The sequence below is a fragment of the Choristoneura fumiferana genome, chromosome Z (assembly GCF_025370935.1).
Source record: "Choristoneura fumiferana chromosome Z, NRCan_CFum_1, whole genome shotgun sequence".
NCBI classification, from domain to species: Eukaryota; Metazoa; Arthropoda; class Insecta; order Lepidoptera; family Tortricidae; genus Choristoneura; species Choristoneura fumiferana.
The window spans coordinates 34,860,188-34,886,969 of NC_133472.1; the positions used below are offsets into that span (position 1 = coordinate 34,860,188).

General features: G+C 36.7%; 1 protein-coding gene and 1 pseudogene across 1 annotated transcript in view; both read left to right on the top strand.

Moving 5' to 3' along the window:
- Positions 1 to 26,782, top strand: part of LOC141435630 (calcitonin gene-related peptide type 1 receptor-like) — a 133,034-nt gene that overhangs the window by 16,907 nt on the left and 89,345 nt on the right. The window contains exons 3-8 of the mRNA XM_074098373.1: positions 6,228 to 6,360; positions 15,181 to 15,271; positions 18,997 to 19,088; positions 20,013 to 20,139; positions 22,545 to 22,646; positions 24,051 to 24,169. Of these exons, the coding sequence (XP_073954474.1) occupies positions 6,228 to 6,360; positions 15,181 to 15,271; positions 18,997 to 19,088; positions 20,013 to 20,139; positions 22,545 to 22,646; positions 24,051 to 24,169 (664 nt within the window). The remainder of the gene's footprint in view (positions 1 to 6,227; positions 6,361 to 15,180; positions 15,272 to 18,996; positions 19,089 to 20,012; positions 20,140 to 22,544; positions 22,647 to 24,050; positions 24,170 to 26,782) is intronic.
- Positions 17,200 to 17,839, top strand: LOC141435640 (uncharacterized; annotated as a pseudogene).

Below are 26,782 nucleotides of genomic sequence, written 5' to 3' on the forward strand. Positions count from 1 at the left end.
TTGCTTTAATCAAGGTGGGATAGGGAAAAATCGGATTACGTCTCTCGGGTAGTATATATTTTTAGATGTTAGATAAACTCTTATCTTGGTTATCTTGGTCTAAAGCTGTTCAATCAAAAAAGAAGTTTTAATACAATTTCATAGAATAAATAAATGTAAGCATTATACCTATTAAGTTAATTATTTTAAAATTCCAGGCTAGTTGATTATTAGTTAAAAAGGTCTGGTCTATCGTTCACTCTCGATCCGTTGTTTACACTTTATCGAATATTTTTTTATTTAAATGCAATATTTCATGCAATAATTTCATAAAAATGATGGCCTGTTGGGGCGTAGAGCAAATTGAATTTAATTAAATTAACTTTATTTTCAAATTATGTATTTCGACAGAATAATGTTTATGTAGATACGTCACTGTGCCGACGTTGAATAAATCTAAGTAATGAGATATATTTTACATGCCAGTTAATGCGTGACCCTTGCTAACCCTTAGCTATCATGGATAACTGGCAAGCTGTCGAAACTTCCATACTAAAGTAGAACCGGGGGCAATACAGACGTAACGACATTTGCACGAGCACTTTAAGACGCCTTTGCAGCTGTAATCTTCAGCTATGAAATTTTTATTGCAGGAATAACATATCTATACATCTATACACGTTCTATTCATCTCAGTTACAAGTCGGTGTCTGTTCATTGATAGTATTTGAGAAATACTGATACTAGGGTAGGTATTTATTAGACTAATTCTTTGAGCGAGGTAGCTGCCAGCTCTTCGGTCACCAATAATTATTTTGTTAGAAAGTTAACAAAGTACGAATTTTAGTTTATTAAATTAATGTCATGGTTAAGTTACAGAAACACGTTACTTTAAACTCCCTTAAAAAGGCCTGGCTGCCGTTAGCACACTATATTATATTCTATACATCTTCTAACTATTCTCAACATCTATGTTTAGGTATGTACATTTTTAAGGAAAAATGGGTAGGTATTGTATTTATAGATAGTGTCATCCACGAAGACGCCTGATTTTGTCAAAATTAGACATTAATACCATTGTAATAAGAACCACGGCACGCGTCATCGTGAATGGCACTATAATATATTAGCTTAGCGCTAAAGAACCCAAAACAGTGGTTTTTAGAATTAGTCTGTGTGCATGTTTGTCGGAGCATTTGTTCGTGTTTTATCTCAGGAACGGCTAAGACCGATATGGATTGGGTTTCCATTAATGTGTTGTGGTTTTCTTAGATTACATTTAGTATTGTCGCTGCGCCTGCCAAATTCCATATGTGCATTTTTTTAATTTTTCGTTTTTTCACTAATCGCAATCTCCGTCTGATTATCTATGTGATGATAAAGTCCTTTTTATGATATTCGAACTGGAAACAAGTTTAACAAATTCCACATGTATTTTGACCGCTAAGAAAAATTCGTATGTGCAGAAATGCACATAAAGGATTTGTGTTCCGCCTCCAATCGCCCGCCAGTTGTATTAGCGATGTGACCGTTTGTGAAGTAAACAACGTTTCAAAAATCGTTTTAGGGGTCAAAACATAGTAAAAGTGTTAAGTATATAGTGAATTTACTTTATAGTTTTTGTTTTTCTTATAAAATCCTCAAGTTCTGGAAGAAATATCAGTAAAAGCTTGTCAATTTAAATAAATAATAATTTTCTAACCTATACTACCTAAATGTTCTTATAACGACGTTAAATACAAATATAATGAAATGAACTGTTGATTTATTATTAAAACTTAATCATGCCAATCATACTATGATATTTTGTGCGGCATTTATTGAGAGTTTCTCAACGGCACCAGATATGCAGGCAGCATCTAACTCAGCATCAAGCCTGTGTCGAGTTTCGTCATCATGTACCAATTTTGAAACTGAAAGCCGGACAGGGACCTTATGATTTGCTTTACGCGATGGTTTGTATGTTACTCTCATTTTGGATCTTATAAGACGATGATCAGTCCATCCTTCGGGACCACGCATTGCTCTAGTAATAAGCTCATCTTTCAAGTCTTGCCTGCCCACGATGATGTAATCAATAAGATGCCAGTGATTGGAACGAGAGTGCATCCAGGATGTCTTGTATTTATCTGGTAACCTAAACAACGTGTTTGTAATGCTCAGGTCGAATTCAGAATTTTTGAACACAGTGGCAACAGTATTGCACCGTTGGAGTTACACTATCTTAACAACACCGTGTCTTCCTAAAAAGCTCTTCCAGGCGATGCACTCCGCTCCAACACGTGCGTTAAAGCTGCTGAGCAAAATTAATTTGTCACAAGCCGAGATCCCATGGAGAACTTCACGAAGATCCTCATAAAATTCAAGATTAGCATCATCTGATGCCATCATAGTGGATGCATACATAGACATTAGACAAGGTAAAGCTACTTTCTAGGCACCATGTGGTCGTAAACTCATAAGCCTATTATTAATGCCTTTAGGTGGCTAGATTAGAGACCTGGACATTCTATTTCGGAAGAGACCAGCGCTGGTCTCTTTTTCTGCTTTTTCTGTGCATCTATGTTTCAGTTTGTATTTTTGATCTGACAAAAGAAGTCTGCGGATCTCCACAAAGATCAAGATGGTTTTCGTCCAGGATTCCATCATAAGCAACCTTTTGTATGGAGCTGAAACCTGGACAACGTACGCAAAACAAGAGAGTCGGTTAAACTCCTTCTTCTACATGCGCTGAGTAGGATCTTGGGTATTTGCCCATCCAGTAACCACCCAGTTCCTTACAGAGCTCACCGCTGTCCGCTAGGTGTGTCTCGCTGATTGCGGCTATGTCGATATTATAACAGGACAGTATAAGTATAGTATAAGTGCAGTCTATCTTTCAGGACACAGGTTGTACTCATTGTTCAATAATTTTCTCACGTTCCAGGCAGCAATATGTATTAAGATATTCATTTGTTTAACGTTTACTTGGACCGCTTTTATTGGTGACTAGGCGACTGAGGCCAGCCAGGCGGCAGGGGGCCAAGCAGCTTTGCTGAGACAAGCTTTGTTTAGGCCACCTTTTCTAGGCCCTTCCCCGGATTGGAAAAAGCAGTGGGATCCTTTAATAGGGCTGCTTTGTCAACAGGTGAGCTGCCGAACTAGACCTTTTGTCTCAGTCAGGGCCCATAGCGACCATCACTACTCGTCCGCCATACGTGCAGAGTTCCAGCTAGACACCAAGCCCACCAGCTCAGTCTCCACCACCAGTCTCCAGCGCCGAAGGACTTCCAACTCAAGATCCAGATTCTTACCGGGTGTCATTAGCGCGGGAAAAATATTAAAGTGGACAAGTAGTTGCGCAAGTCCAGGTCCACTCTCTCGACCTCAGCTCCCCGGTGCCGGTGGACCGGGTGACCGATACGACCGGCAGGAAATAGAAGTTGCAGGAGATTGACCACACGATACTAAAAGGACCCTGTCGTGCGCTTTTTAAAGCATTTCCCCTAGTGCCCTTGTCCTCAGAAACTTTGGGGTTGAATGGCGGATCGACCATGGACTGATTGCACCGGTAGCTATACCACTTGAAGGCGGTGGGGTTGTCTCGTCACTTCCCTACGCCTTAAAAAAAGTACTAACGATGCAATAGCAATAATATTTGTGATATTAAAATTATAACTAAAAATTAAGTGACAAAAGGGGCCAAATAAATGATTTGATTGATTGATTGATTGATTGGCCATAGTAAGAGCTCATTACTTTTAATATTATAATTGTTAAGCACGAGCACGACTGATTATTTCATGGTTATAGTAGCTCCCAATAATTTTATTGTGTTTTGTACACTAAAAAACCCTAAAGAGCACATAACTATAACCTTAGAATAAAAGAATAAGCGCATTCCCAAATCCTTCATGTGCAATAATTCACATACATCATTATTTTAGACGGTTCTAAATCAGTTATGTGCACTTTTTGGTTAAAAAAAAATTGTAGCTAAATGAATATTTGTGGCAAAGTTTATATTTTTAATATATATGGAATAAAGGTCTAATATTTTGCATTAATAATTTTGCAGTGTTTCAGTTTGTTCATTCAATAAAACGTTTTTTGTTGTTTCCCAAAACCTTCCCAATATCACATATGGAACTTGTCAGGCGCAGCGACTATTTCCTTTGAATCGGTTCACAAATAAAATAACGGAAATGAAAAGAATTTCATGGAACCGTTCTGGAAGAATTGCTGTTAGTAAAGCTGAAACATTAAATAACTGTATAACGTTTTGATTAAATGTAGTCAGTAGAATAATGACACGATTGAACTTTCTTAGGGTTCCGTACCTCAAAAGGAAAAAACGTAACCCTTATAGGATCACTTTGTTGTCCTTCCGTCCGTCGGTCTGTCAAGAAATTAAACCATAATACTCAAGTCTTAGAGTCCCTTTAAGCTGTGAAAAAATCAAACTTCTAAGTTAACGTAAAAAAGGTACGCACGGTAATTCGACACTTTCAAGGGAATCAAATTTATAGGATATTTTTTGTTGACCTAGAACTATGAAATTTGAATTGGATATTCATAAATATCTACAAATTTGTACGGAACCCTCGGTGCACGAGTCCGAATCGCACTACAAAGCTAAAAAAATACAGAAGGTGTTTAAATACGTACATAACCAACATAGATCAGCTCACTTCACTATGGTTTAGCATATCCATAGAGTTCACCTTAGGTTGGACGTTATATATATATATAAGGGCGCCGCGAGCCTGGTGCTCTTGGTCCTCCCAATGGAGGCAATCGCCGAACGTACGGGGAAGACACAAGACATTTTAATACAATAGAAGAGACTATGGAGCGCAGCATATTAGGAAAGAAAAGGACTGACCGTATCCGGAACACCACATTGCGCTCCAAGACTCGAATGATGTTGGAAAAGCGACCGCCAAAATTAAGTGGGACTGGGCCGGGCATATCTGCCGGATGCACCGACAAAGACACATGGTGGGTACCGCATGACGGGCACCGAGCAAGGCAGGCCGAGGCGGAGATGGCGAGATGACCTAGACGCGGAACTGAGTGAGTGGCCAAATATAACTCTGGATAGGGAGATGTGGAAGTTAAGAAAGAGGAGAAGCCTTTACCCAGCAGTGGGACACAGCTATAGGCTAAATATAATAATAACAATAGAAGAGACTGGCATCGGCACTCCGATTTTGTGGTCAGGAGGTGCCTTATTCATATTCAGGCACCGTAAATGACTTGGGTGTCACCATGTCAGGAATCTCTCATTAGCGAGGTCATTTATCACGCTATAAGTTTTAAGTCAATGTTAATGGCAGGTATTCTTTGTAAACTGATAAGCAGTCAAAACAATAACTGACTGAGATGATTTTAAGTCAACGCAAACGAAGTCGCGGGCACAGTTAGTTGAAAGTAAAACTATAAGCGATTCGATCGAATTATTAAATTCGCATTTGCCAAAATATCACATTACCTAAATTAAAATAAAGCGATGACAATTCGATTCATTAACTAGCTGTCAATCTAAAATATGGAATCCGCTAAACAACCTCGAACTGAGCAATAATTTATTACGAGTAGTAATCGGTTATCGCGTCAACGGGTAACTTCGGTTTTCATTAATATAAAATTAAGTATTGATTAATCGCAATTTTATTCATGTTAGTCCGAGATATGGTAGACATACTACTACATGCAGTTGATTGAGAATGTTATATGACATTTCAAAATATTGGTTTTATCTAGTAAATTTATTAGTTGATCTTCAAATGTATTCCATCATAGAATGGTGCTAATTGAATTGTCTATCTTTGTCCAGGATAAGATATTGCGAGTTTTCAGTCCAGCCAGCTTGCTACTTTATAATCTATAATCATACAACTGAACAGAACACCAGTAGAAATATACTTATAAAGATTAAGCAACCTCACTGTCATAATCATGGCAGCTTTACATTTTTAGATATACGTCAAGAAGAGTCAAAAGTATAGAATAGAATTTCGATTACGAGGCTATTTTATTATCGCCCGCCCGACGCAAAAAGATACGTCACACTTTTAGTGACTTGTAACACTTGCGAAATGTTCATTATTTCATAGTATCTTAAACAAGAATGGAAGCTCACTTAATAAGGAGACGCTTTCTTTATAAAACAGCTAATGAAAAAAATCAAATTAAAATCATATTATCATTAAATCTGAAAGGTAAAAAAAATATAGACGGTTTCTTAGAAAGATTTTTTTTTTAAGATGAAAGTCGTTGGTGTCCTCCGACGTTTGACGGTTTCGCCTGCTGGGACGCCACGCCACCAACTGCCGTTGCTGTACAGAGCTGTCCGGCGTTCATTGTCGGCTTCGATCCGGCACGATTCGTCTACAAGAGGTAACACACATATATATAATATTTACTTGTAATATCCACAAGAGCTGTTTACTTTGGACTAGGTGAATTGGTGTTAAGTGTCCCGTGATATTACATATTTGTATCCGTCCTTATATCAACGTCTTGAAATTCATAAACAACGTCATCTCCAACCCACATAAATACATCACAATGCAGGTGCAGGGCAGAATAAACTCTCAGAATAAGAAGAGCTTTAGTTCCCACGCACGCATTGGATCGTCAAAATGTGCCAGCGTCTCTAAATGTTCTACACTACACCTATTATGTTGCGCTTCCGCGTAAGCGCAGCATTAGCTGAGTTTGCTCCTTTTGCCGCAGGGCAGACTACTAACTTGTATTGGTTATATTGTTGTCTTGCATTGTTTGTACTGTTGGCAATTAAATATTTTCTTTCTTTCTTTCTTTCTTTCTTTCACTATAATTAATGTTCCTTAATTTTCAATGGTTCATTGCCTCAGATAATTTTAAAAGCATTAAAAATACTTTTATAGAGACACTGCCCAATCATGAGAAGAAAAGAGAGATCAGGGTATTGTTAATAATTGCTCGCAGTCTTAAACAAATTGATAACAAAATACACCGGAGAAATTAAGTGAGGACGTTTTCCTTGTGATTCACAATTTTATCATTTTGTCGCCCATTGATAAATTTCCTCAATAAAAAATACAACAGATTAAATTTGAACAAGAAATGGTTGTATTATCAGCAGTTCTGTGAGTTTATTCAAAAACTAGCTTGTACTCTTGACTTTACCTGAAAAAGATAGGTACGACGTTAAAGTTCTCCTGTTGTCCGCTTTCCGTTAGTTGAGCATGAACCGGCTAAGTTTCTTTTGAGAGAGTAATTGAGTTATTAATACTTAATCAAAGTAATGAGTGTTTGCCTATAAACAAACCGAATGTGCGCGCAGTATACGCCTGGTTTTCATCTGTCCAGACTCAAATACTGTACAAGTATGCCAGAAGCTACGCATCTAATGTACGATAGATTTTCTCAAACCTTTTTTACGAAGGGTGACACTACGAGCTACATCGGAAGTGTACGAGTACTCTAGTCATATCGCGTGAAAAAGAAACTTATTTACGCTAAAAATAACAAACTAAACTCAACTTCTTCTATTTTTTACATTTGCTTTAATTATAAACATCCGTAGCCATAATTTATCTAGACGCTCTACTACAAAATATCTGGCAAACGTGAGTTTGAGTTATTTAGAAATTAAATTCAGATTTCTTAATGTTTCTCCATAATTTTCAGTGACCGTTGGTAGGCACAGCTCACTGTACGTACTCATATTCGTATTCAACAATTTAGTTCGACTGTACATAATATCTTAGATTTAAAAGATATAACATATTTAGAGATTAGAGAATAAACATAAACAAAAAGCGACAAAAAATGGCAGACGTGTCATCTGTGACCTAAGATCGTATTGCCTAACGTTTCTGTCATAACAAAAACTGTCATTTGATTGCGACCGCGAGCGTCCAAAACATCAGGCAATATGGCCTCAGCCCTCGGTACAGCATTACCCTCAGAATGCCTACCGCAACTCCTTTTTAGGGTTCCGTAGTCACCTAGGAACCCTTATAGTTTCGCCATGTCTGTCCGTCCGCGGGTAAGCTCAGAGACCGATAGTACTAGAAAGCTTTAATTTGACATAAATATAAGTATCAGTCACGCCGACAGTGTTACAATAAAAAAAAATTTTTAGGGTACCTCCCATAGACGTAGAGGGCATGATTTTTTTTCTCGACTAACCCTATATTGTTGAGTATCGTTGGATAGGTCTTTTAAAACCATTTTTCTATTCAGTGATATGTTAGCGAAATATTCTACTTTAAAGTGCAAATTTTCATTGAAATCGAGCGTTCCCCCCTCCTCTAAAATCTAAACTGTTGGGTGGTCAAATTTTAAAAAATTCACAATTGTAGTAAATATATCAAATTTACAAGGAAAACTATAGCGGCTAAGATTGCTTGACAATTATTAGTAGTTTAAGAGTAAATAGCAGCCTAAGGTATAAAATATACCTAAACTTGGAAGATTCAGTACACAATACAGTTTCTTTCTCAGTCAGTTACTAATTCAGTTTCTAATATAAAGTTAAATGGTCAAACAATTGAATTTGTAAAATCAACAGTATTTTTAGGATTAACGCTCGATTCTACAGTGGGGACCTCACGTCACAGCAATCGCGGGTAGATTGAGCTATGCTGCTTTTGCTGTTTAGAATATACGGCATCTAACCGATGTTGCACGGTTGGTGTATTTTGCTTACTTTAATAGCATTATTTCGTACGGCCTTATTTTATGGGGATCTGCTGCAGACATGGAGTCGATTTATCTTACAAAACAGAGCAATTAGAGCAATTTATAATTTGAAGACGCGTGAATCTTTAAGATCTTTTTTTAAAGAAACAGGTATCCTAACCCTGCCGTGGCTTTGATGTTTTTGAAATAATCATGTATTTAAGGAAGAACATATGTGATTTCCCACTAACGTCGATAAGCCAAAGGCTACTAGAAACACAGGGAAGCTTAAAGTTCCATCTTACAGACTGGCTAAAACCAAAAAGTTGTTTCTGGGAAATTGCATACGTTTTTATAATAAAATTCCAAAAAATATTACAAACGAAACGGATACAAAATTCAGATCTATTGTCAAGAAGACATTAATATCTAAGGCGTATTATAAAGTTAATGATTATATCATGGACAGGGATATTTGGAAATAATTCCGATCCGCATTAGCGATCCCTTCAAATAGCGAACCTACTGTGTTAAAAATAAAGTTGTGTTAAATACTTGTGATGTATAGATATCATTTAATAATATTGTAAATCTGTTTAAAAAATTTACCTCGTTGAGTTTCTTGCCGGATTCTTCTCAGCAGAGGTTTTTCCGAACCAGTGGTAGATTTTTTTGACATTCATAAGTGCTTGTTATAGCCTAAATTGAATAATGATATTTTGAATTTGACTTTGAATACGAAATCCTTAGAATAATATTATTTGATTTATTCGTAATGGCTACAGAACCCTATCCTGGGCGTGTACGACATACTCTTGGCCGGTTATTTTGCCCGGACTGGCCAGAGACACTCGACTTGTTTAAAAAGTTGAATCTAACATTTCTGACCTGTGTTTTAATAGATTTTAACATTTATTTAGATATAACTAACGACATTACCTAATTATGGCGGACTGGTCGTCGTTAAGCTACCCTTGGCACAGCATTGCCCTTAGGGCGCTAACAGGCGCTAACCGTAATTCCTTTTTATTGACTTGTTGTTTTAGTGCTCGGACTGACCAAAGGGACTAGACTTGTATTTAGCATTCTTTAAAATTTATAATATTGTTGGCCTGTGTTAAATACAGACATTTGCTTTATAGATACCACACACAAACATCACGCTTGTATTCCCAAATGGGGTAGGCAGATCACACGAAACGTTACCGCTTCGGAGCCACTTTTAGCAATTTTAAGTTTAAAGTTTGACAAAACGGTACAATAGTGACTGGTTGCTAGCCTGTTGCCTACGGTATACCTTAACCACACAGTATGCCTCAGAGATCAAAACAACTAAAAATTTTTCGTTTTACGTTTTCAAGAGTGAGTGTACTTCTTCTATCTATAGGTAAAGCTTCAAATTTATAGCACTATTTGGTAAATATAAAATACTTTCTCACCGTGTTAATGAGACACGTATAACTTAACCAACAAAAAGTTCGAAAACCTCCGACTTTGTCACTTCAAAATTCAATATCTCAAAAACGGCTTAATCGATTTTGATTAAACATGTCTAAGAACCATCGCTAGAAAACTTGATTTCAAATAAAATAAAACGCATTCAAATCTGTCCACCCGTTTAAGAGCTACGGTGTCACAGACAGACACACATACATACAGACACACATAGCGGTCAAACTTATAACACACCTCTTTTTGCGTCGGGGGTTAAAAACACGATAAAGCAGCGACATATCGCGCCCAAAGGACGTCACATAATAAAATAACTTTATGGTTTCCTTTTGCTGGAAATGTGTATTTATATGCCTTCACTGACCAAGAGAAATCAAGAAAAGATTTAGGGCAGGCAAGAAATCTCGTCTCTACAGATATTTCTCCCTTAGCGCCTTCGGGAGCATAAAACATCTAAGTGTCCCTCTCAGCCGCGTACTAATTTGAAAGGACGGAATCTATGTCCGCGACAGACACAGCACAGGCTGGATTCATTTAACAAAACAACGGCCGGATTCAATTTTAAAATACTGGTAGGTAGTCAAAGTTTCCTAAAGCATCCAGTCGTTCACAAACAGGATAATTTGATTATTCTCGAAATTCAGTGAATGTTGCTCCGTTGTGTCTATTTTCACAACCGCGTGCCGATGGTTCTCTACACGTGTGTTGCCACAGGTTGTTCTTGAAATACAATAGATATTTCTGTGCCTCCCTTGAAAAGTAATAAAACTCGGAAAGTGATACTTTTCAGGAGGGCGATTTCCAGATTGGATAAAATCTCTTTCAGCTTAGAAAGCGTTTCTACTGACTTCTACTGACTTCTACGTACTTAAAAAAAAATCCAGAACACTGAATTGATTTTGATTAAACTAAACACGGTTTGACCAATGGCCTCTCAAGCAGATCGTGGATTCGAACTCCAGCTCCTTTGAGTTATTTGAACTATAAGCTTGACCTTTAAAATTGGTTGAACTTAAGCTTTACAGTGAAGAATAGTGCGAAACAATGCAGTGCTGTTTACGTGTATATGAATATACAAATCCGCACTACCCAAGCCCAAAGTATTCACGTTCAAAGAAGTGAGCCTAGCAGTGGTAGTTATCTATATATATAAAAGAAGAAAATGACTGACTGACTGACTTATAGATCAACGCACAGCCCAAACCACTGGGGCTAGAAACTTGAAATTTGGAATATATGTTTCTTAGTAGATGTAGACGCGCACTAAGAAAGGATTTTTCGAAATTCCCACGGGATAGGGAAATATCTAAACTTTTTTCGCTTCTTTGTTTATAGCCGAATCTCTGAAACTAATGAGCCGATTTTAAAAACTCTTTCACCGTTAGTAAGCTACACTATTTTTGATTGACATAGGTTACTTTTTATTCGGGATAATGCAAAATTCCCGCGGGATAGAAATAAATTAATTCAATTACGGAGCTGATTTAAAAAAATCTTACATATTATGTGATAAGACTATCCCCAAATGACAAAGGCTAATTTTTCTTCGGGAAATTACAAAATTCCCATGGGATAGAAAAAACTGAATGCAACTTCGGGTCTGATTTTAAAAGTTCTTTCAACAAAAGTAAGCTACAGTATTCCTGATTGACATAGGATACGTTTTCCGGAAAAATGAAAAATTCCCACGGGATAGAAAAAAAGCGGCTTTTAAAATTCTTTCATATGATATGACTATCCTCGATTGACATAGGCCACTTTTTTTCGGAAAATCCAAAATTCCCATGAGATAGAAAAAATTGCATTCAACTTCAGAGCTGATTTTAAAAATTCTTCCACTAATATAAAGCTACACTATTGCTGATTAGTATAGATTACTCTTCTTTGGGAAAATACAAAATTCCCGTAGGATAGGTACATAGAAGTAAGTAGGACAATCCAAATTCCGAGCTGATTTTAAAAATTCTTTCACTAATAGTAATCTGCAGTATTTCTGATTGACATAGGCTGCTTTTCTACAGAAGAATGCAAAATTCCCGCAAGATCGAAATACTTAACTTTCATCATTGGGGTTGATTTAAAAAGATATTTTACCAATTGGGAGCTACATTATCCCTGATTGGCATACGCTACTTTTCTCCGGGAAAACGTAAAACTCCCGCGGGATAGCAAAAAGTGAATTCAACTTCAGGGTTGATTTATTTATAATTGTATACCTAACTCTACCTGAACAGTACCATGACTGGCTGACTGACAGACAACGCATAGCCAAAACTACTGGTGCTAGAGACTTGAAATTGGCATAGATGGACCTAAAGTAATAGAGAGGTGCACTAGGGAAAGATTTTTAGAAAATCCTATGGAATAGGAAAATATGTCAACTTTGTTTGTTGGGGGTAATCTCTGAAACTACTGAGCTAATTTAAATAATTCTATTACCAATAGAAAGCTACAATATCCCTGATGGACAGACTTCTTTTTTTTATGCAAAATTTCCGCAGAATAAAAATAAGTGAATTCAATTTCGGGGCAGATTTTCAAAATTCTTTTAATAATAGAAAGCTACAATATGTCTCTCATCGATAATTAAGAATATTAAAATAGATCATAACAGTAATTCATGTCCCGCGGGGACTTTACAATTTCTCGAGATACAATCCTATATCGTGTAGGAAGTCGCCGACAAAAGAAACGCGTAGTACTTTAACGTCTTTAACGTTTCAGCGAAACAGGGTTTCAGAGTTGGTACGAAATATGAATGATTAATTACTTATGTAGGTTGATTTTTGAATTCCAAAATGTGCACCATCTGTCTAAAACAACGTCTTACTGTATTTATATTTCCATGAAATCCTCCAAAAAATCAATCAAAACACGAAAAAATGGATCGCAGAAAGTAAATGTATGTTAATTGTTACCTCAAATTTAACGCGAGCGAAGCCGCGGGCAATAGCTAGTACCTACATAAGCTGGAATTGGGATGCACCAAAAAAAATAATCTATAGTTTTTATTTTATTTTTGGAGAGAATAGGATATTTTAAGATACCATTTTCATTGATTTTGAATTTTATAATTTTTTTACGAAATACGCTGGATGACGTCACAGTGAGAGAGCCACGTTCCATTGCCTAGAAAAATTCAGGTCGTACATAACATCTGTGGCATTACAATTTGACAATAATTCAAGCACGGCTTAGGGTCCTAAATGAACCATGACAAATAGTTTTATTTATTTCTCTTCTTTTAGCTTCGATTATTCCTATGTTTGTTTAATGGTGTGATAGTAAATAGATATTTTTTATTAAAATCTGATATTTAAATTCTTTTGTATTTACTTGTAACGTAGCAATTTAATAATTTAATTTGTAAAAATACATTGCAAATAGTCGTATACATTTCGGAATTTACGATAAATGACAACTGTTTAAAGCCGGGTGCGCATCATGTGATTAAAGTTCTATCTTCGTCTCTCTTTGCTATTATAAGCAGGACAGCAACATTTCAAACTGTCAATTTGCTTAAGAGTGTAGACCTGCTTTATAACTGCCTTTATGACGGGACACTGCAGGGGTCGAATGAGGGTTTATTTTTTGCACCGGTAACCTATTAAGTTATTTATTCAGCTATGCCACTGTATCAACAACTAGATACCGTGTAACTTTATTCAGGTGTTATATTAAAGTCCTATTCAAACCCTATCCCCCGCCGTGCTCCATTCGCGCTAATGGCCTTCAGCAAAAAATATTTTTAAATGTATTTTTAATTCATCCTCCTGAATGCTTACATTCACAATGACATAATTCCTTTCATAGTGTACCAAACATTTTTATCAATTCATTTCTTTAAGTATACTAATCCCTAAATTTTATAAGCAATTGATCGATTAATTATATATGTCGGCGGCCGATCGTAAAATCCGCCAGATCACGAAATTCCTAGGCATATCGTGAAATGCCGCCATTTCATGAATTGGCTAAGGGACATCCGCTATATCGTTCAAAACTCACCGTTTAGCGATTTGCCTAGTGACGTTTAGGCAGATCATGAAATTCCTAGGCATATCATGAAGCGCCGCCATTTCATGATTTGGCTAGTTTCGGCAGATCATGAAATTCCTAGGCATATCATGAAACGCCGCCATATCGGTTCTGGCACTTCGCCGGCCGCTACCGTGGCACGCTCGCTTCGCTCGCTCGGCTCGTGCGTCGTGATCACAATTAATACTAACCACTCCTCGCTTCGCTCGTCGTACCTAAATTTTTCTATATAAATAAATAACAACTAGTGAATACTTTATTTATCAACAAAATACTAACCTCTAAAATACGGGCAGACGTGCATGGTTTTTTCATATTGTGCACAGAATCCGTTTGATTCACATAAAAGAACGGAGCTGATGTTCAAAAGCTTCTTTTGCACTTCTATTTTTATTCTAGTGATTCAATCACTAGTTTCGGTTTAAGGATCATTTTGTTGCGACGCCGACATTTTTCACGCGCTAAACAAACACGACCGGTCAGCTGGTTACGGCCGCCATTGCATACGCAGCGCCACCAGTGGCCAAAAAAGAAACTATTTTAAGATGTGCCCGGTATAGAGCTAGGAATATCGACGAATGCGTTACTCTAATCGATCTGCCGTATTATTTCTCAGGCACATCGTGATATGCCTGACCAACGTTTAGGCATATCATGAAATGGCGGCGTTTCACGATATGCCTAGGAATTTCGTGATCTGGCGGATTTTACGATCGGCCGCTGACATATACACAATTCGGCACAACTTTGATTTATATGGAAGTGGAAGACTTCTGCTTTCAACATGAAAACACTTCTAATAACTTGTAACGTGTGACCATTGCTTTCACCGTACAACGGACCGTGTTTTGCGGTGCTGTATGGCTTCGTCGCCGAAAAAGTGCCCGGTGCATTTACACACATTCATTGTAAACCATACAACACCGCAAGTCCGGCAAAAAAAACGGTCTGTTGTACGGTGAAAACAACGGACGTCTACAAGCGGCACGTGTAGTTGGAGAAGCAAGGTAAAAAGATTGTAGTTGGTATCAATTTTGAATATGCTGTTTTTTTCAGTTGTACGGAAAATGGGACCTGGTACATGCGTCCCGAAGCCAAGAAGCCCTGGACGAATTACACCACTTGCGTCGACATGGAAGACTTAGACGTGAGTATAAAGTTTTAAACGTTCGTGATTTTCATTCATACATAACTACAACACCCGGGACCGGGACTTGTCACGCTTAACGAAACGAGTTATAATATCGAGTTCTGTGCCACATTGCAGTGGCCTTGGTCACGGGTATACTCTAGTGTAGGGTATAAAGTTTGCTTAACTATCCACACTTGATTCCAATTTGCATCTGCATCTGAGTCTCGAACTACCCGCACATGATCGCTCCATCACACTGACACACAACACTGACAAAGTCCGTCGGTCGCACCGAACAATCATCCCGACGCCGACATTTATTTATTAAAGGTTTCCTTAAAAATGAAAGCTAGTATCCATCGTCCCGGTTGAAACCATAAACATAATATTACTTAGACATACAGACCTTGCTTGACAGCGTGACCGAAAGTGACATAAGGGTTTTTCACAACACTAGTTGTCGATAACCATAGGTACTGTATACCCGGTATTCCCGTATATCCGGTATCGTCATATAGGTACTTAAGGTACACAGTACAAATAAATCTTAAGGGCTGTTGCAGTAAAGTAGGTACTATAAACTTCATAAACATTTCTAAATTTAAAAAAATGCCAGGAAATATCTGACACTCCCACACATGCATAACTTGCAAAGCCTACTAAGCCTAAAAATAAGCACTTTAAAGCTTTATGTTTTGCAAATGAATCCTAAAATTTAATAATGATCTTAGCATCGATCTTCATTTTTGATACAAATTAAATACTGTTATCAATGTACGCCATCCTAGAACCCAACTGACGTCGCCTGTCAAGCTACAAATATCAAACATTTTGCTTTACATTGCTTCTTAAAGTCCAATAAAAAAACGTATTACTAAAAGTCGCTGAACTAATGTTGTTCAGTTTGACGAGTACGATCGATGTTTTAATTATTTGCTCATGTTACGGGCCACACCCGGTATACATATACATACTTAGTTTTACCTAAGCCTAGTTTCGTCACATAGTTTAAAAATAGACCATCAAATTTACACCTGATTTAATTAAGACCTCAAATCAGGCTTATTTAGCTATCACCCGTATTCGTAGGAATTCTCCTTTTAAATTCTTTTGAAACATGATCGAGCATTCTTTCTGCTCGAAAAATATACTTTAATTAACGTAACTTCAGCCTACGAATAAGAAAACAGACATCAGGGACTGTTCTGTAATGCTTATTTAAGTACCTACCTAAATGATACCTATTTAAATGCATCGGAAACAAAAGCATTAAGCCTTTCTAATTATCGAGATTAACTTTTGAATCAACTTTACATTTCCAACTTTAGGTACGGAGGGTATGTCGATACAATTTGAGTTATTGAGATTACAGCTTTACGTCTTTGACAATTATGTAAAAGAAAATTGAAGTCAAATTTGTTTTCGGAAAATGAAATTTCACGGACGGAAAATTGAAATTGTTCGTCCTCAAATCCAGTGTCGGCATCCATACAAACTAACTTTTTCGTGCTCTTTAATTACCACGTATGATAACCAATTTGGTTTTAAGCCGGGTTTGTCAACCGAGAGCGCGATACTGTGTCTTAAGCATACTGTCACTTACGAAACGAAAAACACCTGTGTTTGCGTGCTTCTTGGACCTTTCTAAGGCGTTTGACCTGGTTTCCTGCGATATACTTTGGAAAAAGCTTGAAAACGAAAATGTGCCTACAGAAATAATTAACATCTTTAAGTATTGGTATGGGAACCAGGTCAATTGCGTTAGATGGGACGGAGCTTTGTCTCGATCGTATGGGCTGGATTGCGAGGTGAGGCAGGGGGGGCTGACCTCGCCAACGCTCTTCAACCTATACGTAAACGACCTCATAGGCGAGCTTAGCAGCACCAGGGTCGGGTGTCACATAGACGGAATCTGTGTTAACAACCTAAGTTACGCCGATGACATGGTGCTGCTGAGTGCGTCTGTTTGTGGTTTGAGGAGATTGGTGTCAATATGCGAGAAGTACGCGGAGACTCATGGATTGGCGTACAATGTAGCAAATGAAGAAATGTAGATGCCGGAAGTAAACAGACTCAATGTGTACCAAAAGTTGTGCTTGATAACTGTAACCTAAAAAGAGTACACAGTTTTAAATATCTGGGCCATGTCTTGATTCCTGACCTGAAAGACGATCAGGAGATTGAACGTGAGCGGAGGGCATTGTCGGTGCGAGCTAATATGTTGGCACGCAGGTTTGAACGGTGCTCGAGTGTCGTCTAGATCACTCTTTTCAGAGCATATTGTACCTCTTTCTACACGTGCAGCCTGTGGGCTAGGTACACTCAAAAATCATACAATGCCCTCCGTATTCAATATAATAATGCGTTCAGGGTACTGTAGGGGCTGCCACAGTTCTGTAGCGCATCCGGGATGTTCGCTGAAGCGCGCGTGGACTGTTTTTACTCCACCATGCGCAAGAGGTGTGCGTTTCTGGTGCGCAGGGTGCGGGGCAGCGCCAACAGCGTCCTGAACATGATCGCGAGCAGATGGGATGCCCGTATATAAAACGCTGTTGTGCCATCTCTAGTGGGATGGTTAAATAAGGAATTATTTTCTTAAATTTAATTTTGTTTTTATTTATTTTTTATTTTATTTCATTTATTGTAATTTTTACTAACATAGGTTAAGATAAATTGTTTAACAAAATGAGTCGTAATGTTACTTGAATAAATGAATTTTATTATTATTATTATTCATTTCTTAGCCTTGATTTATTCTCTCATTTATGATGAACAGAGGCAAGTATTATGATTGGTTATTTGGAGTATTTAAGTATTTTTTATTTAAACTCCAAATTTGTTACTTTTACGGTCATCCCGTAAAGGACCCAGCGCTGGTCTCAGTTTGTATTTTCGATATGGGACCATAAGTTTATCCAAAATAGATGCAAACGATAATGTACATATTTTAGACTAGGGAAAATACTGTTAAAAGTATCAACCTTGGTCCGTAATACGTAAAAGGGCCTTATGACTTAGTGATTCCACGACAAGTCTATTGAAGTAATGCTATGAAATCTGGAATTGAAATGCTATACGTAAACCTAAATATTGGTAGGTACTTGAGGGTAATAACAATCCCAATTCGAATGCCTGATTTTATATTTCTGTGAAATTTCTCGCTCTTTGTTGTTCTAGTAACAAGATAAATATATAGGAAAAACTCACGTGAAGCGGTTCCATACCTACGAAAAAATATTTTATTGATTGTTTTTTATATTGTGTTCCCCGTATTTAATTAAAACACACATTTCGGTTATCTATATTGAACTACTTTATTAACCGACTTCATTTTTAATGTAGGCTCAGTAGTTTAGTTACTGCGATAAGGAAGAGAAATTACCAATTTTTGCCTACTTTGTCCAATAACTTCATAAATATTTATCTAAAATTATCAATTTGTTTTTGAAATACTCACAACAAGCCCTTTTAAAAGTGACCCTCGTGTTTAAAATTCATTTATTTTTGGTATAGTGTACCAAAAAATATCTACTCAATTATTGAGTAGTTTCTGAACAAATTGGCTGTAACAGATAGACAGACAGACAGACATAAATACAAAAAAACACACGAGTGACCCTTTTTTGAGGTACGGATCCCTAAAACATAAAAGGCTGCCTTTATTAACACCTTATTTACACGTATTTCGGTTAAATTTTTACCAGTATTCGTGCCAGGGTGAAACCCAATTTTATTTGCAGTTCCGGAGTATCATCAACAACGTATACGTGGCGGGATACTCTATCTCTGTCGCAGCGTTGCTTCTCTCTCTAATCATCTTCGTTTATTTCCGGTAAGACATAAAATAAGTCATTTTATTTTGTGAGCGATATCGGTTTATAACAAACAGTACCTATTATTCTTCCGATTTAGTGATGTAGGACAGTAAATTAAATAAATATGTTTTCTTTACAATGCGCGGTTCTATATTAAATTTGGTTAGCTCTTTTTCTCTTTGTACGAGGGAAAGGCGATGCGTGCCGCGAGCCGCAATAACTTGGCCCGGCTCGCTTGCCCGCCTCTCAAACAATTTCGGTTAGACTCTTTGAAGTAGTGAACCTACATAATTTTGTTTCAAAAAGAAATGTACGTTGTGAGATAATATTTTTTTCTTTCTAATTTTAACATTCTGAAATGTTGAATATCGCTGAAAATAATAACTAACAAACAGTGTAGGTATATTACATTTATATTGTTATGATATAACTGAGGATTCATACTACCCACGTGCTTAAAATAATACCTATTAAATATTTCAGTTATCGTGTTTTGTTTACCATCAAACTTGTTTTTCCTCTCTGAGTACCTATTGAGACAAATAATACTGAAGAATGTAAAGATATTATTAAGTAGGTACCTACCAGTGGTGAAGCATCAGATATTTCCATGGTAAAGCCGAAGCAAAATCGCTTATATCTTTCACAAATCCTGAACGTCGTGTTGTCTTATTTTGTAAATATTGGGCAACCCATGGGAATCGGGTTCTACAGACGCTAAGCCACTGGTAGATAATATGTTTCCTGTTGACTTTAAGTTATAATGACTTTTTTTCAGTTTATTGTGGCCAGAAAACTTTCTTTTGCCTTCAGTCATTTTGTTGAAGTTAATGTAAACGAAATCAAAGCTAAATAAGATACAAAAAATATGCAGCTCACTGAAAAAAAAACCACTGGCTGTTTACAATTAACTAAATCTAAATCTTCAAACCACTTTGTAGGTCACTCCAGTGCACAAGGATCCGTATTCACATGCATTTGTTCACATCTTTTGCGCTGAACAACATCTTGTGGATAGTTTGGTACAAGACTGTCGTCAACGAAGTCACCGTCGTCCAGGAAAATGAGGTAATCCAATACCTAACTATTTTTCTTAACAAATTAAAAGGTAAAGGGAAGAAGTCCTTCAATTTCAGCTAAGGAGCTGAGATTATAATTTAAACCAGATTCTCGTGGCTTATTTTAGGAACAATGGCAAAAAAATTGTTGATGAAGTCCTTAAGCGTCTACTAAACTAATATTTTAGAATAAAAGTAAATAATTGATAATTTTCAAATAACACTGGATATTTGCTAATGTTTAATTAACACCATATTTTAAACTCCATTAATTTAGCTACTTTGGATACTATCTGGACACGCGGTAGCGTGTCACGCCAAGTTCAAGCTAACAGAACTGGCGAGCAGCACCGTGTTCCAGATGACAAATCAAAGTTCAAATTTGGCATCCAGATAGGAAGTTGGGTGAATACAAAGGAATCAATCAGATCAGAAACTAGTAAATTTTTATCACTTTATTACAATTTTTAAATAAATTATTTCTGTACAAAAAGTAATGTTATCCCATCAAAACATAAATGTGAAATTAGAGCCACGTTCAATATTATGATATATATATGCCTAAATTGTTGACTTTAACGACAAAAGAAGTTGGGTGCCAAGTTCAATGGTCAGTCCCGAAATTTATTTATAAAAATACAAAACATTTTATAACAACTTAAAATTTAATTTAAGTAAGTTCTTATTTTATTCTTCTGAAAATTTGGCTTGCTGGTAGAAACTAGCCATCAAACAGGAATCTTCCATGACTGTTTCAGTAGGTGCTTAATAATAATCCGTATATGAGAACTAGCCAAGTCAGACCTCAGGCTTCAATATATTATCCTAAGTTTTAAGATGAAATGATATTTTAAGTTGTAGTAAAATATTTCATATTGTTATAAATATAATTTCAGGACTGACCATTGAACTTGGCACCCATTTAGCTCTCACTTCTTTTGTCGTTAAAGTCAACAATCAAGGCATACCTATATCATAATTCATAATATTGAACTTGGCTCTCATTTCACATTTATGTTTAAATGGAATTATAAATTAACGATACTCATATTACTCATGAAATGTTTGATCTTATCTTCAGGTTGGGCACCTTACCTTACGTAGGTACCTAATGATCATTTAGGAAATAATTTAAGTTTCAGGCGTAGGAGTTACCTACTTGTCATAAAACTATTCGAGATTCCGTCTATAGTAAGCAACATGATAGTTATGGTTATTATTTCTAAACCAGAACCTGCGAGTTCACATTCCTTGAAAAATTAACGCTATGTACTTACTTGCTTAAATAACAAAACTTCATTTAAAAGATGCGACAAATACCGTGCTAATTTCTATATATTGCGAAAGTGATTTTTTGTACATATATTTGTTGTTTTTTCCGCTTTCATACCTTAATTACTGGTCCGATTGCCGTGAATTTTTTTATACATCGACTAGAAGTCCAGAATAATACTCGAAATAGGATACCCATGTTCCCGAATAATGACCAAAATTTGTTATTTATTATAAAAAAAACAATTAAGATTAAACTGTCCGGTTGAGTTACGATTTTGCTACAGCAGAGAAATAGGTAGGTAAGTACGTTAGAAGTTACTTCTATTCTTATACTTAAAGGATACAGTTCCCAAAGGATGTCAAACAAATTAACTTCTGAAGTTATAGTGTAAACAAGTTTAAAAATCTAATTTAAATCGATTCAAGCGGCCGAAGCCGCGGGCAACAGCTAATGAATTTAAAAGTTATCGATTATCGATAGCGATGTACCACAATTTGCGCGATATCTCTCACCAAATATTTGACTGAATTTATCAATTTTAATGCTGTTAGTGGGTGTAATTTTACAGGGAATAATAATTCTGTATACTTAGAGCCTGTTTCACCATTCATTGATACATTTTATGTTACGGATAATGTAATGCTGTCTCTGTTTATTCGGGCAAAACCAACAGATATGGCATCGTGGTGAAACAGGCTCTTAGTAACAATTTTTACGTATAAATAATAATAAGCATTTGTTTACCTCAAAGTTTTACATTATATATATAGTAGCTTGCCAATGACCACCACACTAGGCAGAGCCTGTCTCGTGAGGTCCTTTACTATCGATACCTACAAGACTTTAACACATTCAGTGCCAAGAACACGGTAGGTGCGTTCTCTGATCGTAGGCAGTTTTCGCTGCAAAGCAGAAAAACGCTGCTACGCGCTACGAGCGTAGCGCGTAGCGAATGTGTAAATGGTCCAACACTGTTCACAAAAACCACTCCGTGACTAATGGCGCGAACAATTTCAATAGTCTATGAATGTTAAACTTCAAACGTCGTTCCAAAGTCTTAATAGCACTTCAAGAGTTTTATCGTGTAAGTTTAAAACCTTGGTAATTGTTGCTGAAATTCAAGTTTAATTTTTTCTTAGGTATGGTGTCAAGTGCTTCACATTGTCACGAACTACTTCATGGTCACGAGTTACCTGTGGATGTTTTGCGAAGGCCTACACTTACACATCGCTCTTGTAGTGGTAAATATAACTTCCTAAGATTTATAATTCTAATTTATTTTGTCGTAATTAATAATGAGTGAGGTGGTAAAAGGCATGTTTTACTTTGGTGTTAACCAAAAATTTAGCAGGATTCCCCTTTGAAGTAAATAAATTGATACATGTGGATCAAGAAGTTAATTAAGCCTTGGAGTACAGCTGAGAAGTATATTATGTATTTTGCACCACAATTATTGAAATAGGTTGTTGGATACGAGCGAGCACAGCAACTTCAACACAAAGCAAATAAAGTTTGGTCGCCTGACGCAAAGTCTAGGTCACGTTTGTTTGTCTGTCTTGCTTCCGCGGAACTTATGGGTGGCAAGAATATCAAGGCCAGTGCAAGAATTATGACCCAATATGACTGAGCGGCGTTGCTACTACTCGTATGTAGCTCTGATAAACGACATCGACACTTAACTTCTTATAAGATACTTGGTTTGGATAGGTATATAACTAAATGTAAACAAACTTCAGCTGCCAGATTTGGTATATTCAAGGTTTTTTTATACATTTTACTTATCTGTCGTTGTAATACAAACTAGACTAGTGTATTTCAACACAGAAATGTAAATTTTTAGATAGTTTAATAGGGGAATTTCAACATTAAAGACACCAATTGACGTTGTTTTGTTTACATTTAATTAAATAATACCTATCTATCCAAACCAAGTATAGTTAAAACAGCACTCGCTATTTCTAGACTATACCCACCCAAGTGCAAAAAGGGCTCTTTAAAGATTCAGTATAAGTTAAAATTAAGTGCAAAATAAGTTTACATAGTGTTTCTAAGCAAAACAAAGTCATTTTTTCGGATCAGTTAAGTTAGTTGCCTCAGAATTGTGTGTTAGTGGGAAGCACCCTTTAAAATTTCATACCCTCAGTATTGTATGTATTAACACTCTATCGAAAGGTTTGTTATCATTTGATCGTGTGAAAGTAAAAACTTATCTTTTACTAGGTACTTATTACAGGAAATCCTTATCCTTATAAGTATTTCATTTAACCTTACCTAATACCTCTACCCGTTATTGGTGATCAGCGCCATACTAACCACATAAAATACTGAGTCGGACGAACCAAGGGAATGGCTCAGTTTTAGATTAGTTTAAGATTTACTAACACTACCTATATAGATTTTTACATCCTACTAATATTATAAATGTGAGTTTGTGAAGAGGTTTGGATGTGTGTTACTCAATCACGTCTAAACCGCTGAACCGATTTAGATGAATCGCGGGATAACGAATCCTACGCGGACGGAGTCGCGGGCAACAGCTAGTCTAAAATAAAGCTATTGTTATTTTTAATAGAGTTCTATTTGTCACCCTTCGGGTACAAAAAAGACAGCGGTATAGGATTTGTGACGGGTTTTTTTGGACGCAGGTGTTCGTGAAGGACGAAGTGGCGATGCGGTGGTTCGTGGCGGTGGGCTGGGGAGCGTCGCTCGGAGTCGTTGCCACGTACGCAGCGGTCCGTTACCACACCCCCGGCGCCACTGAACGGTAATTACACTTTTCTATCATAATCTCAGCCTATGTAGATCCAACTGCAGGGCACAGCCTTGTCTCAGAATGATTGGGCTCAGTCAGTTTGAAGATTTCTTCGCTGATATGTCCAGGTTTCCTCGCGACGTTTTCCTTCACTTTTTTAAACTTTTTTATTAGTTGTACCAAATTTAAGTTTTTATCAGTGGTCAGTTTCGGACCAGAGACAATATCGGTCTTTCATTCACTTGTAAACCATTGAGACTCAGCTCTGAGAAATAAACGTCGTGATACCAATTTCGACGATTCAGTTTAGGTGCCTAAATTGAACTGCTCTGCGTTTGGATCGTTTATGAAAGATCATGGTAGGCCCCCTAATAAGTGACAAATTATACGGCATTCTCAGCCATTATAATTTAGCTAGGGATTTATTACTTATTTTAGGAAGCACCTATATGTATATTATACAAGGTGTTAATTAAATAATTAAAAACAGAAAGTAGTTTGCTCAGAATCGAGACTAGAATCGGTTACACTGTGTTTTAAATTAGGTTGTTTTGTGTTTTTATCTCTTTTTTATTGTGCCCAGTCTAGGGCCACTTGCAGTAAACACATAAATCTCGAGTTAGCGTTAAGCTCAGTTTAGTAGTGTCAAATTGTATGGAACTATCAAGCTTAAGCCTGGATTAACTACTAAATCTAGATATATTTTTTCCTGCAAGACGGCCTAAATGTTACGATTGCAACATGCGCCAATTAAATATTTTAGGCTATTTTAGCGAGGTTGCATACTATTTAGATAATTGAATACTGGCCGTTTTACTGTCAATGTGTCCTTTTCTTCTAAAACGTCAAAGCGCTACTGACATTAAATACAATTGTGAGCGAAGAGTTGTTAGTACGATCGTCATACATTAGTCCATATTTCGTTTTCTAGAAGTAAGCAAAAACTACTGAACTGGCAAGTGTGACAGAGATATTTTTTTAGAAGATGAAGTAGAATTACTGACTTAGCAAAACACACGAATATCTTGTAAAATAATGAAGGTATTCGAAAATAAATGCAATCAACTAACTCAAAATGAATAGTAGATTGTACAACAAGAGCATAAAACGAGCCATTTAACTGAGACGTTCTATAGTCACCCGAGCCTGTACGGCGAGGGTGGAAAGATAGTACGTCGAGGGGAAAATGGGTTTAATGCTTGAATTAAATGGGTTTTAAGCAGAATGTAATGCTTTTCACTTTGATTGAGAGGAAATTAAATAGCAATAGTGGAAAACAATTTTCACATACCGCTACCCTTAATTTTTCATGCATTGCTATATAATTATAAATTATAGTTTTATTCATTATTTTGATTGACACTCAAGAACCTCCTCCTTTTTTGAAGTCGGTTAAAACATGATTACAACTTCGTTTTTAACAAGGAGTTCTAAAAATAATACCTAAAGTAATACCTACTAATAAATGTACTGTAATACCTACCCACTATCAAATCTAGGATAGAATGTCGTTAATTTCAAAGATGTATGTATATCTAATTCTATCATTACTTTGCTAATGCGAAACCGAACTTGCCATTGCGAAATATTTTTCATTATTGTCGTATACGTTTTTCTTTTATTATTATGAGAGGGAGGCAACCGAGTTAGCCGGTCACCTGATGGGAAATTATCACCACTGCCCATGAGTACGAGTACCGACTACTCAAGCAGCAGAGTCATTAGTCCGTTGCCGGCGTTTTAAGAAAGTATAAGCCTTTTCTTGAAGGCCGATGTCATAGTTGCCAATATTTACAAGTACATAGGTACCTACCAATGTTTATCGCTTATTCCGACAAAAAGGCCGTGGCCGTGCAACGTTAATTGTCTTTCACGTCAAATGGAAGCATGCAGTCGAGAAAACTAAATCACGTACCTTTGTACTACTAATGACATGTTTATATCCAATACATTTGTCATCATGGCGTTTATTATGAAAAGGTACTCGTAGTAGAACGTGATTCAGGGATACGATTCGATTTGTAGCATTCGAACATGGCGGATGTAGACGATATCTAATTTTGATATTTCTGCTTCTTTGGCTAGTTGAAGTATAATTTTGATAGTGTTTTATGTGGCGTAATCGCCAGACACGAGACGGATCACTTCACTGTTAAGGTTGATACCTTAAAACAGTGAAGTGATCACAAAACTCTATATTGCTCTCGTGTCTGACATTTTTTAATGCGCAAGTTGTCTCTTCTCTTTCTGGATTTTTACCATCAAGTTGCAAAAACTACAATCACCGTACTACGTGAAAAATGAGAATATATTTATCTTTAATTTAACTGACATTGGCCCAAGCCTTAAGGCCGCCATTAAGGGGAGTAATAATAATAACGCGATTCAGTTTCCTCACTCATGCCAGCGAGATAATATTTATCGATAATATTTGATAATAAAAAGCTTTTATTTGACACTCACTTTCGACTAAAATGAAAAACATACAAGTGCGCGAAGCAATTATAAACTGCGATGGTTCCCCTTCCCCCAACACATGCTAAAAGCTTGGCCATTTTCTGCCTGTAGGTGTTATATGTCAATACACACCAGGCAAATACTTATTTTGTGTCCGCATTTGCGAAT